This window comes from Sander lucioperca, chromosome 4 (genome assembly GCF_008315115.2).
Source record: "Sander lucioperca isolate FBNREF2018 chromosome 4, SLUC_FBN_1.2, whole genome shotgun sequence".
In the NCBI taxonomy this organism is placed as follows: Eukaryota; Metazoa; Chordata; class Actinopteri; order Perciformes; family Percidae; genus Sander; species Sander lucioperca.
Window position 1 is genome coordinate 2,931,148 of NC_050176.1, and position 15,472 is coordinate 2,946,619.

The 15,472-nt window shown below is 42.0% G+C and overlaps 1 protein-coding gene across 1 annotated transcript; it reads right to left on the reverse strand.

The window, feature by feature from the left end:
- Positions 1–181: 181 nt before the first annotated feature.
- Positions 182–15,460, reverse strand: unc93b1 (unc-93 homolog B1, TLR signaling regulator). Its single transcript, XM_031284505.2, has 13 exons — positions 15,237–15,460; positions 13,975–14,088; positions 13,666–13,807; positions 12,177–12,330; positions 11,895–12,056; positions 10,920–11,049; positions 10,685–10,778; positions 8,982–9,106; positions 7,243–7,425; positions 6,420–6,702; positions 5,370–5,491; positions 5,029–5,151; positions 182–2,356 (listed from the first exon to the last, which is right to left on the reverse strand). Exons 1-13 carry the CDS (start codon positions 15,237–15,239, stop codon positions 2,162–2,164), a joined length of 1,830 nt encoding a protein of 609 aa, XP_031140365.1. The 5' UTR covers positions 15,240–15,460; the 3' UTR covers positions 182–2,161.
- Between the last annotated feature and the right edge of the window lie 12 nt (positions 15,461–15,472).

A 15,472-nucleotide genomic window follows, 5' to 3' on the forward strand; every position in this document is an offset into this window, starting at 1 on the left:
TCTACATTTATAAATGTGAGGGTATGTGAATGTACTGTCACCATAACTGCAATGACATTTAGTCTTGCTATTCTTTGCACTGGTTGTCCTTTAAAGTTTCCATGGCGATGAGTGATTGCCTATCATAATGAAGTCTTTTACATTGCACCACCCACCAGTCAAGATATACGTAAAACAGCAGTTGACTTCGACACAATTTCTGTTTGTTAAAAAAAGGTACAGGTGGGATCAAGAGAGTACAACATGTATTCTGTGACCAACAGTTTCACACTGTTTAAGTCGGTAATATGACACATAAAACTTCACAGCAACGTCAAGCAGCTTTGGCATCAGTTCATTGAAAAGTCAGAAGTGCTTTTTATTACAAAGATTACAATGTTAAATATCCACTACAGAATGGATTCCTTCCTCCCACAGGCAGGTTTATATGGAATTCCCTAACAAAATAAATAACCCCAACCCTAACGTCTGAGAACAGAACCTATAAGTGTGCGAACGTTTGACCATCAGTATGAAAGCATGACAGCTTGCACTCATGACATAACTGTTAATGACTTTTCTCTTAACGCAGGCTGGATCAAACCAGTCTGGATCAACAACCTTCGAGCTAGCGAGCTACACGCTGAACATGGCAACTTTTGAAGAACATTTCAATTGTGCAAAAAGGCAGGCCTGCTTGGTTCTTTTTGGGGATGGTAAATGGATTTACAAAGAATATGTTTACGGCATTGACTCTCTAACAGTTTGGGACCGATTGGTGGGATTGCTGTGGACGAAGTACACACACAGTGATACACAATCCAGCTATTTTATGTAGCTTACGTAACTGTATTGTGTGAACAGTTAACTTCATTTAATATTGTATGTGGCGTTTTCTTTTGCGGGGTGCAAAAGTTCCACCAAAACAAGTTCCTTCCCGAGACCATTTTCGGAGCCGCCGTCACCCAAGACGATCGTAAATAGTTTAAAGAAATGCAAATGTTCAAAGAGCGTTTTTTTTTTTTTTTCTCCTATCCTAGAATGTATCTTTGGAACGTATCAGACTATAAGTATTATAGTAACTATAATATCCCTGAGGCCACTATTTAACAAAAATGCATACCTTACTGGCATTGGCCATTCATGACTGACCGCCCCCGTACATGTTGTATATTGAACTATACTGAAGCATAAACATACATTAATTTTCGACTTCTGCAAAAAGCATGCTTAACTCCTCCCAAAAAATACTTCAGGCAACAGACATCCCTCTGAGCTTCTGATAATAGCTCGAGTTCGGATGTTTTCTCTAACAAATGTGCATAAATTAATGGGTTGAAAGGAAACAAAGACGGAAGAACAAATATAGCTGCTGCTGCTGTTTACATCCAGCAGGACCAGGCTCTCTAAAAATGACTCCATCCACACACACTTCACCCTGAGGATAAACTCAGAAAATCAATTCCTCATTCCCTTTTCTGTCACTTTCAGTTCATTCTTTCTCAGATAAGTGCTCTTTTTAAAAAATGAAACTATCTTACAAAATATGTTTTCTACTTGATCAATGAAGCACAAAAGCAGCCGCTATTCCCCTCTATAATTATTGGCACATTGGTAAATATGAGCCAGAAGATCCAGCAAAAAGCAACAAAATTATTCTTGTATTGTGTCATTCACTCACGTTTTATCCAGTGTGTGCTACCTTTTAAGATTTCCATACCTATTGTTAAATAGCAATGTAGTATTCGCAGTACCTGTGCCCTTTCTCCTGGATCACTGTTGTGAATGAATTATAGCTCAACAAGTCATTCGATATTTTTAATTAAAGCTTATGCCAGAAAGAAAATGCTTTTGTTTAGTGTAGTAGGTAAGAAAGTTATGAATAACTGTTGTAACTGTTGTCTTAGTCTCTTTAGTGACTACTAAAATATGTTAACACTTGAATACTCTTAACGGCTGGGGACTTCTAAACTAGTGACTCAGAAACTGCAAAAACAGAATGAAGAATGAATGAAGTCATGAGCTGTGAAATGTGAAATGAGTCCATTTCTCTTCCCTCTGTCCAGAATCTCCCCTCATCCCTCCTTTTTTTTTCCTCTTCCCTCACCCCTCCTTCTTTTTCCTCCTCTCGCACGCTCTTCCCTCATCCCTCCATCACATGAGCGCGGTCCTGTCTGCGGCGCTAACCTTCGGCCCCTCTCCTCCTGGCTCCGGGTGAGTCAGCTCCCTGGACCTCTGCGTCATGGCCTCCCTCCTCCCCGCCCTCGGCTCCCATCTCCTCCGCCACCTGCTCTCCGTCCTCTTCGTCGTCATCCTCCTCATTCTCGGAGTCTGACTCATCGGAGTTGTCCTCTTCCAGGTAGCGGTAGCCTTTGACCTGCGGGAACACAAATTATATATTATGAAAATGACTGAGGAGAGAAAGCAAGTTGCTCTTACGTGAAAAGATGTTTGACAAACCTTTTAGTCACCAGTAAAATGTTTCATAATAAAGCTCTGACTATAATAAGACTTTATTAAGGATTTTTTCACCCATAGAGGTCTGGAGTGCAGGATGTATCACTGTTTACAGGAGTTCAACTCTCACCACACACCAGATCTCTGTTACACCAAAAAAAGCGATCCGGTGATTTGCCGCGGGGTGGTGCGGCGGGAGGATTGTCAATGAAACGGCCCATTCGTGTGACGTACTGACTTTATATTTAACAATTACTGTTTTCCGTTGGATACATTTCGACGTTTCCGACCGCACTTGAAGGCAGCTCTATTTCACAGGAGAGAGAGAGAAAGAAAAGAGACGAGCGAGACATAGCGAGTGCTTTGTTGTTGCAGGAAACATTCAGCGAAAGAGGCAGCGATGTTTCCTGTTTCCTGTACGGGACTCTCACACCGCCTCAAAACATAGCTCAAAACACATCGCTAAGTCTGAACGCCAGTTACATGATTGGCCACAGCAGCGTGACGTAGGGTTTTTTCCAAAAGTTGAGATTTTTTGGAGTGTCCACCTTGCAACCTGAACCCAATAAGTGACAAAATAACAACAAAAATGTTCCTATTTACATGATGTGATTTGTATAGTCACAGCATGTACAAATAACAAGGTCACATGAGATACAGCCATCTTCTAACCGTATAGAAACTGGGAACTATATTCTCAGAAGGCGAAACAGTGCTACTCTCTGCTACTTGGGCGGAGTGATATGCTTGCAGCACCTGAGAAGCGCCGTGGTCAGGAACAGGGAGTAACAGTGCTTCGCCTTTCTGAGAATATAGTTCCCAGTTTCTATACGGTTAGAAGATGGCTGTGTCTCATGTGACCTTGTTATTTGTACACGCTGTGACTATACAAATCACAACATGTAAACAGGAACATGTTGGGGTTATTTTGTCACTTATTTGGAGCAGTAGGCTGGTTGGAGCCAGTTACCTCCAGGATCTGTGCTAAACCAGGCTAGCGTTGGGGGTGTCAGACAGAGTTACGACACGCACGGAGATGAGAAGGGTGTGTATGGACTTATCTAACTCTGGGGGTTACGGTGAATAAGCTAAAGTCCCAATAAGTCGGCGTGTTCCTTTAAGTATAACCCTAACCCATGTAGTTCTTTCTGGCTGTGCCCAACCAAGCTCCACGAGTCAAGGCCTGGCCCCCAGACGCTCGGCGGCAAGCTCCCCTCCCAGGTCTGGCTCCAGCAGGGGGCCCTGGTTTTGGTTCTATTCGTAACCAAACTCAAGTTTAAGAACAGTGAAACAACTTCACAGCAGTAGTGAAGATGTCAGGTAATAAAAATTTTTTCAAACCTTGTTTTGAATAAATACACAAGGAAGGTAACCATAGCAACAGCAACTTCTACTTTGTGCCTTTTTTTTTTTTTTTTTTTTTTTAAATAGATGATTTAAAAAAAACGGCTTCTCTTTTTGCCTCTTCAAGTGGACATTATACAAGTGTGATATTACACTAAGATTAGTGGCATATAAAACATATTGTTATTTTTGTGTACCAGGACACCTTTTGAAGACATACAAAGTCAAAGTACTCTTCTTGGAATAATAATTTGTGTTTTACACAAACAAAATACTCTATTATACTACATATACATATATTACATCTGATCTTTCTCCTTCACTGAATAGAGCAGAATCAATGAAATTGTGCAAATATATTTTATTTCAAAAGATGTCACCTACTTCACTGTAAAAGTCCATTCTTAGTGTACATGTACATTGGAGGTTTCACATTTCTACATCACAGTTGTGTCAGTTGCATATTTGATTGACTCCAAACTAGTTGTGATGTCACAAAATCATTATTATTTTTTTTTTTGTACGTACATGTCTTAAATTGAGATAAAGCACACAGAAAACTTCTCCCTTCAGCAGATGAATGTGAAACATTCAAATAATGTAACAATAAGCAAGAGAAAGTGTCTGACCTTTGGTGAAATAAAGGCTTTTTAACTTAAATACCCACTTGAAATTGACCTGAAATTAGATATACAAAATGAACTGGTAAATAATGCTTTTTTTTTTTTGAAAGTGCGATAATGCAGCACGTGTACTAACAGACTGATTCGGTTTCCTTCTTCACGTCACATGGACAGCAAAATGCTTTTTACCATAGTTGGATCAATGGAAACTGAATTCCTACATGCAATTTGTTCAGTAAACTACACTAGAATACATTCATCTTGGACTGTGAAGGGTGCACTTTAATATTTGGCCAACAGCATGAATCCGCTAAGGTCGATCAGGCTGTCATTAGTGACTAGTCTTACTCACTGGATGTAGACGGTTGGCATAAGCCTGTCATTGGCCGCCTATTTCAGACGGAATTCTCCCCCCATTCCCCTTTCTCTGCTATCTTTTTCTGCAAGGGCACGGTTGCTGCATCCGCTGATTGGTTTAAAGAAATACAAGCATGCCAGAGGGTTTTTCCCCCCTATACCTGTAAATGGTAAGAGGTGCATCCAGACCATTCTCTAGTGCTGACATAGCGCTGCGGAGATAGGTCTGGCAATGCGAGACTATTTGTGCCGGACTGTGATTGGTTACCTTGTGCCGTGGCCGAGGGATGCGAGGCAGTCTGAAAGGCACTTTGCTGGCCAGCCGACGCTCCATCACCCAATAACAATAGCAGGCCAGCAATAAAGTGGCCAACAGGATGGAGAGTTTGGCCTGAGGAAGGAGATACAAACGGTTGAAGAAAGGAATAAGAAGGCAAATAATGACTATTTTCTCAAAAGTGGTATACTTGAGATACATTAAACGTTCTCTAAACACACACGCACAGAGAAACAAACGCAAACACACACACACACAAACGCGTGCAGACACACAAACGCGTGCAGACACACACACACACACACACACACACACACACACATACACAATACCCTCATAGGCAGGTTGGACCAGAGGTAGACTATGAAGATGGCGATGGCCTGCCACCAGTGATAGATGGTATACACAAAGTCCAGACGTTCTTTTTCCTCAGCGTACAGCATACCGAGCAGAACTGACACACACAGAGAGGGGGTTCATGCTGACATGTCATGGGTTAACAAAGTTAGTGTAGAGTATGGCTGCTCGATTAAGGAAAAAAATCATAGTGACGATCATTTTGGTCAATATTAAAATCACGATCATTTAACACGATAGCTCATTGACCTCGGAAAGATGTTGCAATTATTGAACTTGAAGGACAATTCAGGCGCAAAATGAACCTAGGGGTTAACAACGTGTGTACCGACGGGTGCCCGGATAGCTCAGTTGGTAGAGCGGGCGCCCATATGTAGAGGTTTACTTCCCGACGCAGCAGCCGCGGGTTCGACTCCGATCTACGGCCCTTTGCTGCATGTCATCCCCTCTCTCTCCCCTTTCATATCTGTCCTGTCAAAATAAAGGCTGAAAATGCCCAAAAAATAATCAACATATGTGTACCGAGTCGACCGTTCTCTGGGATATGTTTTCATGCTAATCGAATGTGTATTTAGCTTGAAACAAGCTAACGTGAACCGGTGATTAGCTGCTAACGCTACCTTTCGGGGCACTGGTAGAGTAAAAAGAAATCGCTATTTCTATACCACTAACAAGGCTCAAAATAGCACCGCACTTCCACGGTAGCATAATGAGGGTCCCTACATGTTAAACAAAGCATTGACAACTTTGTAAGTGTACAGACAGTTTATTAAAAAGATAGATTATAAAGACAGTAGCGTTCAAGTTTACATGCGGGCGCCATCTTGGAAAACAGTCACGAGTAGTCGAATCACGAACGCTGTGTTTGAGTTATGTTACTGGTTACTGGTTGCACGGCGTTCGCCGTTCGCCATTCGACTGACCGTGACTGTTTTCCAAGATGGCGCCCGCATGTAAAAATGAACGCTACGGTCTTTAGAATCTATCTTTTTAATAAAAAAATAAAGACCACAACCGTTACTCACTGCTAACGCCCGTCTTGTTCAGGGCGGTGCCGAGTCCCCACAGCGCTATGATCACCAGCAGAGGGCCCAGATACTGTGTACTTTTGTCTGGATGTGGACACAGTGAAAAGCAAAGGAGAGCCACCAGCAGCACGGCATGCACAGCAGCGCCCCCCATCAGACACACCCAGCGCGGGAGGCGCAGGAGGCCAAGGCAGAGGGAAGAAAAGATGGAGCAGGAGAGGCCGTAGACCAGTATGAGGAGCCACAGTTTATCCAGGCCCAAAATGCAGACGCCATAGGACTGTGGAGGGAAAGAAATTAGATGAAAATTATTTTCTCTACATTTCCTGTCCTTATTACTAGGGTTGGGAATCGTTTTGATTTTAACAATTCGGATTCCAATTCAGATTCTTCCTTTTGATTCTGGTTCTTAGCGATTCTCGATTCCGATTCTTTGATGGGTGGAGGGTCACATGCTAATTTCACAGATGAGAGGAAGATTTTATTTTGATTCAGTGGTGATTTACAGTTTTATCGGGCTTTTTCAAAGTAAAGTAAAGCCACACTTCAGAGCGCCGTTTACTGGGCTCCATGGCTGCAACACAACAAGCGCCTGGAAGAACGGTGGCCGCTATGGAAACCAAAACTTTCCAAAAGATTCCAACAAAAAACGATTTCAAGTTGGAACCGGTTCTCGATGCCAAATCCTAATTATTGCTATAATCTGACTTCATGGGTTTGATTATTTTGGCTTTTCAAACTACCAAAAAAACTAACAAAGTTAAGCAATGCAGGTAAAGGCTATTCTACTGTCCAACAAACGTCATTGACAGCGCAGTACCAGGGAGAATCCGCTGACGGCAAACAGCACTTCAAATCCGCTGTAGATGAAGAAGGGGCAGAGCAGTCGCAGGCGGTAGTCTCTCAGGTGTTTGAAGGGAAGCTGGAAGATGTTTCCCCAGCCGATACTGCGGAGGTCGATCTCTTCTGTCGGCCGGTAGGCAGCACCACACAGCAGAAGGAACTGTGGATTCAAAGCCATCCATTTATTTGGAATGATTGTTATGGTTTGCATGTGCTTTTGCCTTGAAAAATAAGGCAGCTCTTTCAGAATCAGAATCAATTCCAGCCCACTGTTGGACAAAATAACCAAGAATAATGATTCTTGCCCTTTTTGGGTTGTATCCACATGGTTGAATGCACTTATTGTAAGTAGCTTTGGGTAAGAGGATCAGCTAAATGAATGTAATGTAAAAAAGACTGGTTGCCCAGTGCATGCTGGGATAGGTTCAAGCCTTGTGCATCCCTCAACAGTCTACGCGATTTGTTCTCAGTGTGTCTGAAACATATCCATACATTTTACCCAGCTTAAAGCTACTCTAATCAATATTTTTATATTAACAATTAGTTAAATGGCCGTGTGTAATGTGAAAAAGAACGCTGTGTAACCAGCAACCAGTAACATAGCTCAAGCACGGCATTCGTGGTTCGACTGGTCGTGACTGTTTTCCCAAGATGGCGCCCGCCTGTATACGTGAACGGTACTGTCTTTCTAAACTATCTTTTTAATAAACTGTCTGTAGACTTGCAAAGTTCTCAATGCTTCGGTTTACATGTAGGGACCCTCATTATGCTACCGTGGAAGTGTGGTGCTATTTTGAGCCTTGTTAGTGGTATAGAAATAGTGATTTCTTTTTACTTTCGCGTGCCCCGACGACTAGCGTTATAAGCTAATTAGCGGTTTGCGCTAAAACTGGTCACATTCGATTAGCATGAAAACATTTTTTTTGGAATTGTCCTTTAAGTGTCTTTTTTTTGGTTTTATGGCCTTTATTGTCACTGTTTTGGTTCACTCTTACAGCTCTCATCATTGTCGTTTCCAGCAGCAGGCAACTGTTTTCATTTAAAAAAGCTCAAAGTCCACCATACGCTCACTGCCCCACAAGTTACAGCAGACAGACAGAGTTAGCAACTAGCTAATATAGAATATAGAGGAGCATTTAGCAGAGGCTAGAAACATGACTCCAAATGAATGCCTATGTTGCTTGTGTCTGCTGGAGTTTGTCAAACACTCCCTGGCCACTTTTTTAGGTTCACCTACCTAATCTCCAGTACAACAAGCTCTGCCACGTATTCTACAAAGCTTATGGACAGTTTTTGCCAAAACTTTCAAAGAGGTGTAAAGTCCAGTTCAACACTGCTGCAAACTACTACTGCCAACTCCTGTATACAAATGACATGCCTTGCATTTTTTTTCCAGCTCTAATGAAGGCCACTAGGCTGAAAAAAATTGCATTTTTGTTTGACATGGCCATAATTAAATGGTGAAAGTGAGATTGGTTAACTTTGTCCTGAAAATCTGTGTGTGAGCTACCTTTTTAAGCTACATTTTTGGTTTGGTATAAAATTCTAGTGCATAGTCAATGAGCATTGCTCCTGAGTCTTCATTTCCTGTTTCTTTCCACGAGTAGAGAAATGACACAAGACAAGCAGATTAATACAAAATACATAAACCACCTAAACACACTGAATTATAGGGGGTCAGAGGTGTGTGTGTGTGTTGGGGAGTTTGGATCTTACGATGATCATGGCGAGGAAGGCGAAGCCCATAAGGACACTCTCCACCTGGATGAGCAGCATGGAGCGCGGCAGGTTTGTAAGCACGGTGGTGTTGAAGCCGGGGATCACTCCACTGATGTTTGCTCCTGTGAGAGGAAGAGGACAGTTCAGCCATTAAACAAAAGGTGATGGGAAACAACCAACAGGCTTCTGTCCGACACAGCCTTGATTAAGTCTAGGGTTGGGTACCAAAACCCAGTTCCTACGCAACCGGTAGGAATCGGACCGGATTAGAACGCAAATTTCGGTTCCTCATTTCGGTTCCACTTAAGGGGTTGACTGAAATATTTTCCCCCCGTCGCTCCAAAACGGACTTAAAAATATCACACTTTCTCTGTAGTCTATCGTTAGCTAGCTACCGTAAGTGTAGGCTACTTTTAAAATGCCATATTTTCCCTCTGGACTCACCAAAACAGATGTAAAAGCATATTAACCATTCACTGCACGTGATCGATAGTAAACATATTACATCTTTGATGTAATTTTTCAGTTTTTTAAGAATCGGTTTAGGAATCGGAATTGTTTTAAAAGTACCGGTTTGGCATCGGAATCGTAAATATCCAAACAATACCCAACCTTAATTAAAGGACAATTCCGGCGCAAAACGAACCTAGGGGTTAATAACAGATGTGTACCCACTCTATAGTTTTCATGCTAATCCAATGTGTTTGTAGCTTGAAAGACGCTAGCGCGGACCGCTGATTAGCTTACAACGCTAGTATTCTGGGCACAGGGAAAGTAAAAACAAAACGCTGTTTATACCACTAAAAAGGCTCAAAATATCACCACACTTCAAAGCTCCCAAGACGCGGCGCCTGTATACGAGAACACGACTGTCTTCCTAAACTATCTTTTTAATAAACCGTCTGTACACTTACAAAGTTCTCAATGCTTCGGTTAACATTTAGGGACCCTCATTATGCTACCGTTGAAGTGTGGTGATATTTTGAGCCTTTTTAGTGGTATGAATAGCGATTTGTTTTTACTTTCCCTGTGCCCCGAATACTAGCGTTTTAAGCTAATCAGCGGTCCACGCTAGCTTGTTTCAAGCTACAAACACATTGGATTAGCATGACAACATGTCCTAGAGAACGACCGAGTGGGTACACATCTGTTAGTAACCCCTAGGTTCGTTTTGCGCCGGAATTGTCCTTTAAGTCAGACCCGAAGCGTCTGCCTGTGACACATGAGATTGCATCTCTGCATTTACATTTAACAATAATCATAACAAGTGGCTTAAATGTTAAGTGAATGGTGAACTGAGATTATGGTTTTGTATTTTGTAGAGAAGTTCACATCACAACAGAAAGGCCACTTTATATAGCTCGTTGGACAAAATGGACTGAATCCTTAGACACTGTTGTCCTGCGCTTATTTGTCTGTTCTCATTCATCAGTAAAGGTGAAGTGACACGTGTCACGCACATCTTCCATCGCAGGCTAAAAACACATCTCTTCCGACTGCACCTTAGCTAAGTAGACGATGCTATAAAAAAATGTAAGAAATTAAACATTGTGGCTCTTTGTAGTTTGGCTTATTTGAAGAGCATGTACTTTCCTGCTGTTTGGAGTTTGTACCTTAATGGTTGAATGCACTTACTGGAAGTCGCTTTGGACAAAAGCGTCAGCTAAATGACATGTAATGTAGATGTAATGTGTTTTTACCGCAGCTGTTGACGTTGAAGAGAATGTGCTGGTTGTCATTCAGGTAGTGGTTGAGGACGAAGCGCATGGGGAACTGCGCAAAGACAAAGCTCAGCTGGAAGAGGAAGAGAGAGAAGACGGGGATCACGCTCAGCAGGTTTTGCCGCTGTGCCAACGCTTTTTCCGATGTTAAACACCGCACACAACATGACGCAACATTGAAGCCTTAGTGAACAAGAAATGGCTGAAGGCTCACATGGAAGATGATGTTGAAGACTGACTGGAAGATGATGATGTATCTGTGGCACGCTCCCTTAGGGAGCTTCTTCTGCTCCTGCACATGCTCTTCCTTGTAGTTGACGTACTCATAATACTGCTGCGCCATCCTGCATGGGTTTGTGTGGGAGCATGCGTGTGCGTGTGCGTGTGTGTGAGAGAGAGAGGACAATAGAGACGTAAGTCACAAGTTTTAGCACGATACAATATTATATTGATTCTTTGGACAACAATACGATATTTGCTGATAAGTCTGTCACGATATGATTTTGATTCAGTTCAGGGGCCTGCTACCGATATGAGACGATACATGAGCCCATTTAAAACCATTACATTTATATCAACTCAAAAAAGCAACTAAGGGGCGGCCTCTAGCTCACCCAGTAAGAGCGTGCGCCCCCATGTAGCTTGAGTCCTTTGCAGCGGCCCAGGTTCGAAAACCGACCTGCGGCCCTTTGCTGCGTGTCATCTCCTCTCTCTCTCTCTTCCCACTTTCCTGTCTATCCACTGTCAATATCTAAGAAAAGGGAAAAGCCCCAAAAAATAATCTTAAAAAGAAAAAAAAAAAAGCAACTAAAATATGATTTGACAATTGTATTACTGTGTCTTCCAGACATTTAAATTAAAAACAAAACTAGTGTGTTTAATAAACAGAATAAATATAAAGAGGGATTCTAAAAATAAAAGGGCATCTTACAGACGATGTGTGGATATTTTCACTTTGCACTGATAATATTTGTGGATCGTTTAATCGATATATCGGTCCAGATCGGCCTCTGCAAAATAGCCTCGGGAGGGAACTTCTTTTGCTGGAAAGTGTATGTCTTAAAACCTGTTTTGGTCTTGCAACAGAAAACTCAAGATTTGACACAAAACAAGCAGAAGGTGAGGGACGTCTGGCCGAAAACCGATGAACAATCCCAGAAATGAAACGTCGTCGCTATGGATTACTCACCTTGTGATGTAATTTCCCAAGGAGGCCCAGAAAGGCACAATGGCCACGCCGATGGCTACGGCTGATGGAACCAAGGTGTAGTACCGTTCCCAGTAATTGGTTGAGACAAAGAGTGCATAGATTCCCGAAGCCAGGAACATCATCCACTTAGTACCTAAAAACCTTCCAGAGAAATAAATACGGTATATGTAATATTGGCAGAGCAAGGACTATCAGAAAGAAAGATTTTATCATATTTGTGTGTGTGTGTGTGTGTGTGTGTGTGTGTGTGTGTGTGTCTACCTGATAAGAACGGGGGTGTACAGCAGGCCTATAATGGGTGTGACGTTAATGCCCATCAGCATCTTGCGATCGATGTCCTCCAGGCCGAGGTTGCTGTACTTCACCTCGCGGTAGGTCATATCATAATGGAGGATCAGCTGCATCTGCAGTAGGCCTATAGCACGCAGAAAAATAGATTTAAAAGAACATGTCAAAGGCTCTTTTTTCATGGAATAATGTCCCAGGTAACACGTTTTATCAAAAGAAAAGACTCGTTTTTAAAAGAAACTTAAATCTTACCTTTACTTACATTTTCATTTCAGTCATTTTTTTTTTTTAAGATTATTTTTTGGGCATTTTCAGGCCTTTATTGAAAGGGCAGCTGAAGAAGTGAAAGGGGAGAGAGAGAGAGAGAGAGAGAGATAGAGGGGGGAATGACATGCAGCAAAGGGCCGCAGGTCGGAGTCGAACCCAGGCCCACTGCGTCGAGAAGTAAACCTCTATATATGGGCGCCCGCTCCACCAACTGAGCTATCTGGGCGCCCTACTTACATTTTTTTATCATGATGTTTTATATCTTATTTTCTTATGTTGTAATAATATAATATATTTGTTCTCCTTCGTCTTGGTGCGCTACCTAGATGTTAGCTCGAAACCCACGTGTTATGTTGTGTAATATAGTGTAATGGAATTTAGTTTAGATCATTTTTTTCTTGGGTTTTTCTGGTGGTTCCCTTGTTATTTTTGTTTTATACTTGTTCGAGTTTGTTATGTTTCTATTCCTATATGTGTCATGTAATGTTTTAATATTGTCCATTTTATTATTGTCTGATTTAATGGTTTTTTTTTGGACCCCAATTCAGCTTATTTTTGAAAGGGGACAGTGCAAATTAATAAAACGCATGATTTTACATGAGTTAAAAATGCCAGAATTAGCCAAAAGGTGATTTTTCATATGTAGAAATTCCGCCGGCTGTCCCTCATTTCGGCCGGATGTCCCTCATTTCGGCCGGATGTCCGTCACCTTCCGCTTTCTTTGTGTTGCCGTTCTAAACTCTGGTGGATTTCTGAGGACTATGGTTAACTGCTCCTCAGATCTCTGCAGGGTAAATCCAGACAGCTAGCTAGACTACCGTACCGTTGCTCCGTCCGGCGCTTAGCGCCGCCCAAGACGATTGTGATTGGTTTAAAGAAATGCCAATGAACCAGAACACGTTTTTCTCCCATCCCGGAATGCTGTGTGGACTAGCCAGACCCTCCTCCGCAGCGCTGTGGAGGAGGGCGATGCGAGACTAATATGTGTTTAATTGTCTGATATGGTATGGGATTGAATTCCACTCTCTTGACCCTCTGACGGACCAGGCTGACTGACTAAAAGAACTTTCCCCAGGAAGACTAGCTGGTCGTCTAGGCGTCAGCTAATGGGGATCCTTATAATAAACTAAAACTCTGCAACTCTGCCTGTGCATTTCTTGGTCCATTTCTATGTCTTTCCTCCAATCACACTCACCCATGTACACACTATACACAATCATGGCTCCCACACTGGCTGCAAGAACATTCTTGATGACTCCCAGCCTCTTCCTCCTGTAGTATTTCCTCTCCTCCTCCTCCTCGTTGTACTCTGCCTGCGGGCCCAGAAACTCCTCCACCTGAGGAAAGAAGGACAACACAACGTTATGCAACTGTTTGATAAGAGCACTGGCGGTGGAATTGTATTGCACTCATGAAGAGGAGCGGATCTTTCACTGGAAACCTGAGAATCACAGAAACTGGACGTCTCTATGTTGTTTTTTTAACAGGACAGCAGGGAGCTCACCTCGCCCTGCATGTTGTCTTCCTGCCCCACATTCAGCAGTTCGTTTATGACACCATTGGGAGGTTCTACAAGCTCATCAGCACCCCCGACCAACTCGTCATCAGATGCCTCCATCTAGTGACCAAAAGGAGCAGTGCACTGGTTTATTAGACAGGTACCTGTAAGGACTGGGGTTGTCAAATCTCTTACTGTACTAATTAGACTACATTTAGATGTTTGTTTTCCAAGTTGTCACAGGCAACAAAAAAAATCATTATAAATTTGAGATGAAGTTTGGGAAATATGAATTATCAGTAGGCCTATATTTACTTGTTGAAGTGAAGAACTTTTATGAGATGGAGCAAAATAACATGTACATTAAGATTAAACATACACATTCATGGCACGCACATTCTTCTTTTTGAAGAAACTATGTCATCCCTTTTTTATATAATACATCTCACATATATTAAATAAACTAGAAATATGGGGTTAGAAACAGAAAACAACATACCCCTCACTGCTCTCCCAAAAGAGTGAGAAAACCCTCTTTTCTGACGCCCCCTCCTCCCCTTATAACTTTTGTAGGGTGCGAAAATAGATTAATTTAATTTTATTAATTTGTTTGTTTAGCCTAGAGCTCTTAGCTTTCTATATCTATCTAGTGATTCACAATGAATATTTATGTTCTGGTATTTTCGTCATTTCAACTTCACAACCATAACCTACATTGTTAAAAAAAAATAATGAAAAAAAGAGGAACTGACCCACATCTTGTTCTCTAAAATGTTAACATAGTTCAACATAGTTTATCGAAGGCCTATACGCATGTAGGGTAACTTACATGATACCATATAAAAGTCATAGTATATCGAAAAAAAGTCAACAGGTCGTTTTTCAAGCTTGAGTTAACACGTTTTTCTCATTGAGTATACAGTAGATACAGCTCGTGTGTCACGTTGTGTGCTCTTTTCCCCAGTCCAACTCCCTTTAAGATTCCTGTACGACTTAAACGTAGTATCCACGGAATAAAAGTGCGTCCGAGCTACTGTAAATGTACTTTTTGATATCACTCTATGCTTTGCTACATTGTTTGACATAGCTATCGGGACTTCTGCTGTAACATTCGTGTTAAGTTGTATTTTGAAGGGTTCTGGTTGCACCAATGTAGGCCAAACGTATCAGGCTTATTTAAGAACTATTCTGACAAGGTATTAGGCAACGCACCTACCTAACAACAAGCCCTTTTTTACCAATTTACTAAAACCTTAAAAAGTACTTACCATGTTCCTCGCGCTGGGCTCTTCGCGGGCAGCGGAATGATAGCTTTGTCCACCTGAGTGACAGAAACACAACAGACAACCTCTGTCCCTGGGTCACTTTTGGTTTCTGCAGCTGTTAGTTCCCCTTTCTGATGTACAATGTGCAGATATAAATAAGTTACGCGAGGGAAATGAAAGTCAAGTCTTCACTTCCTCAACCCAGTCTGTCCACTGTACGTCTTAAAGGTACAGACACA

What these genes read in the sequence shown, in the direction of transcription:
- unc93b1 (XM_031284505.2), bottom strand. An exon ending in TCTTCAACATCATCTTCCAT is followed by an intron (nt 10,779 to 10,919) that starts GTGAGCCTTCAG and finishes TTCCTCTTCCAG; the next exon opens with CTGAGCTTTGTCTTTGCGCA. An exon ending in CCGTCAGCGGATTCTCCCTG is followed by an intron (nt 6,703 to 7,242) that starts GTACTGCGCTGT and finishes TTCCCTCCACAG; the next exon opens with TCCTATGGCGTCTGCATTTT.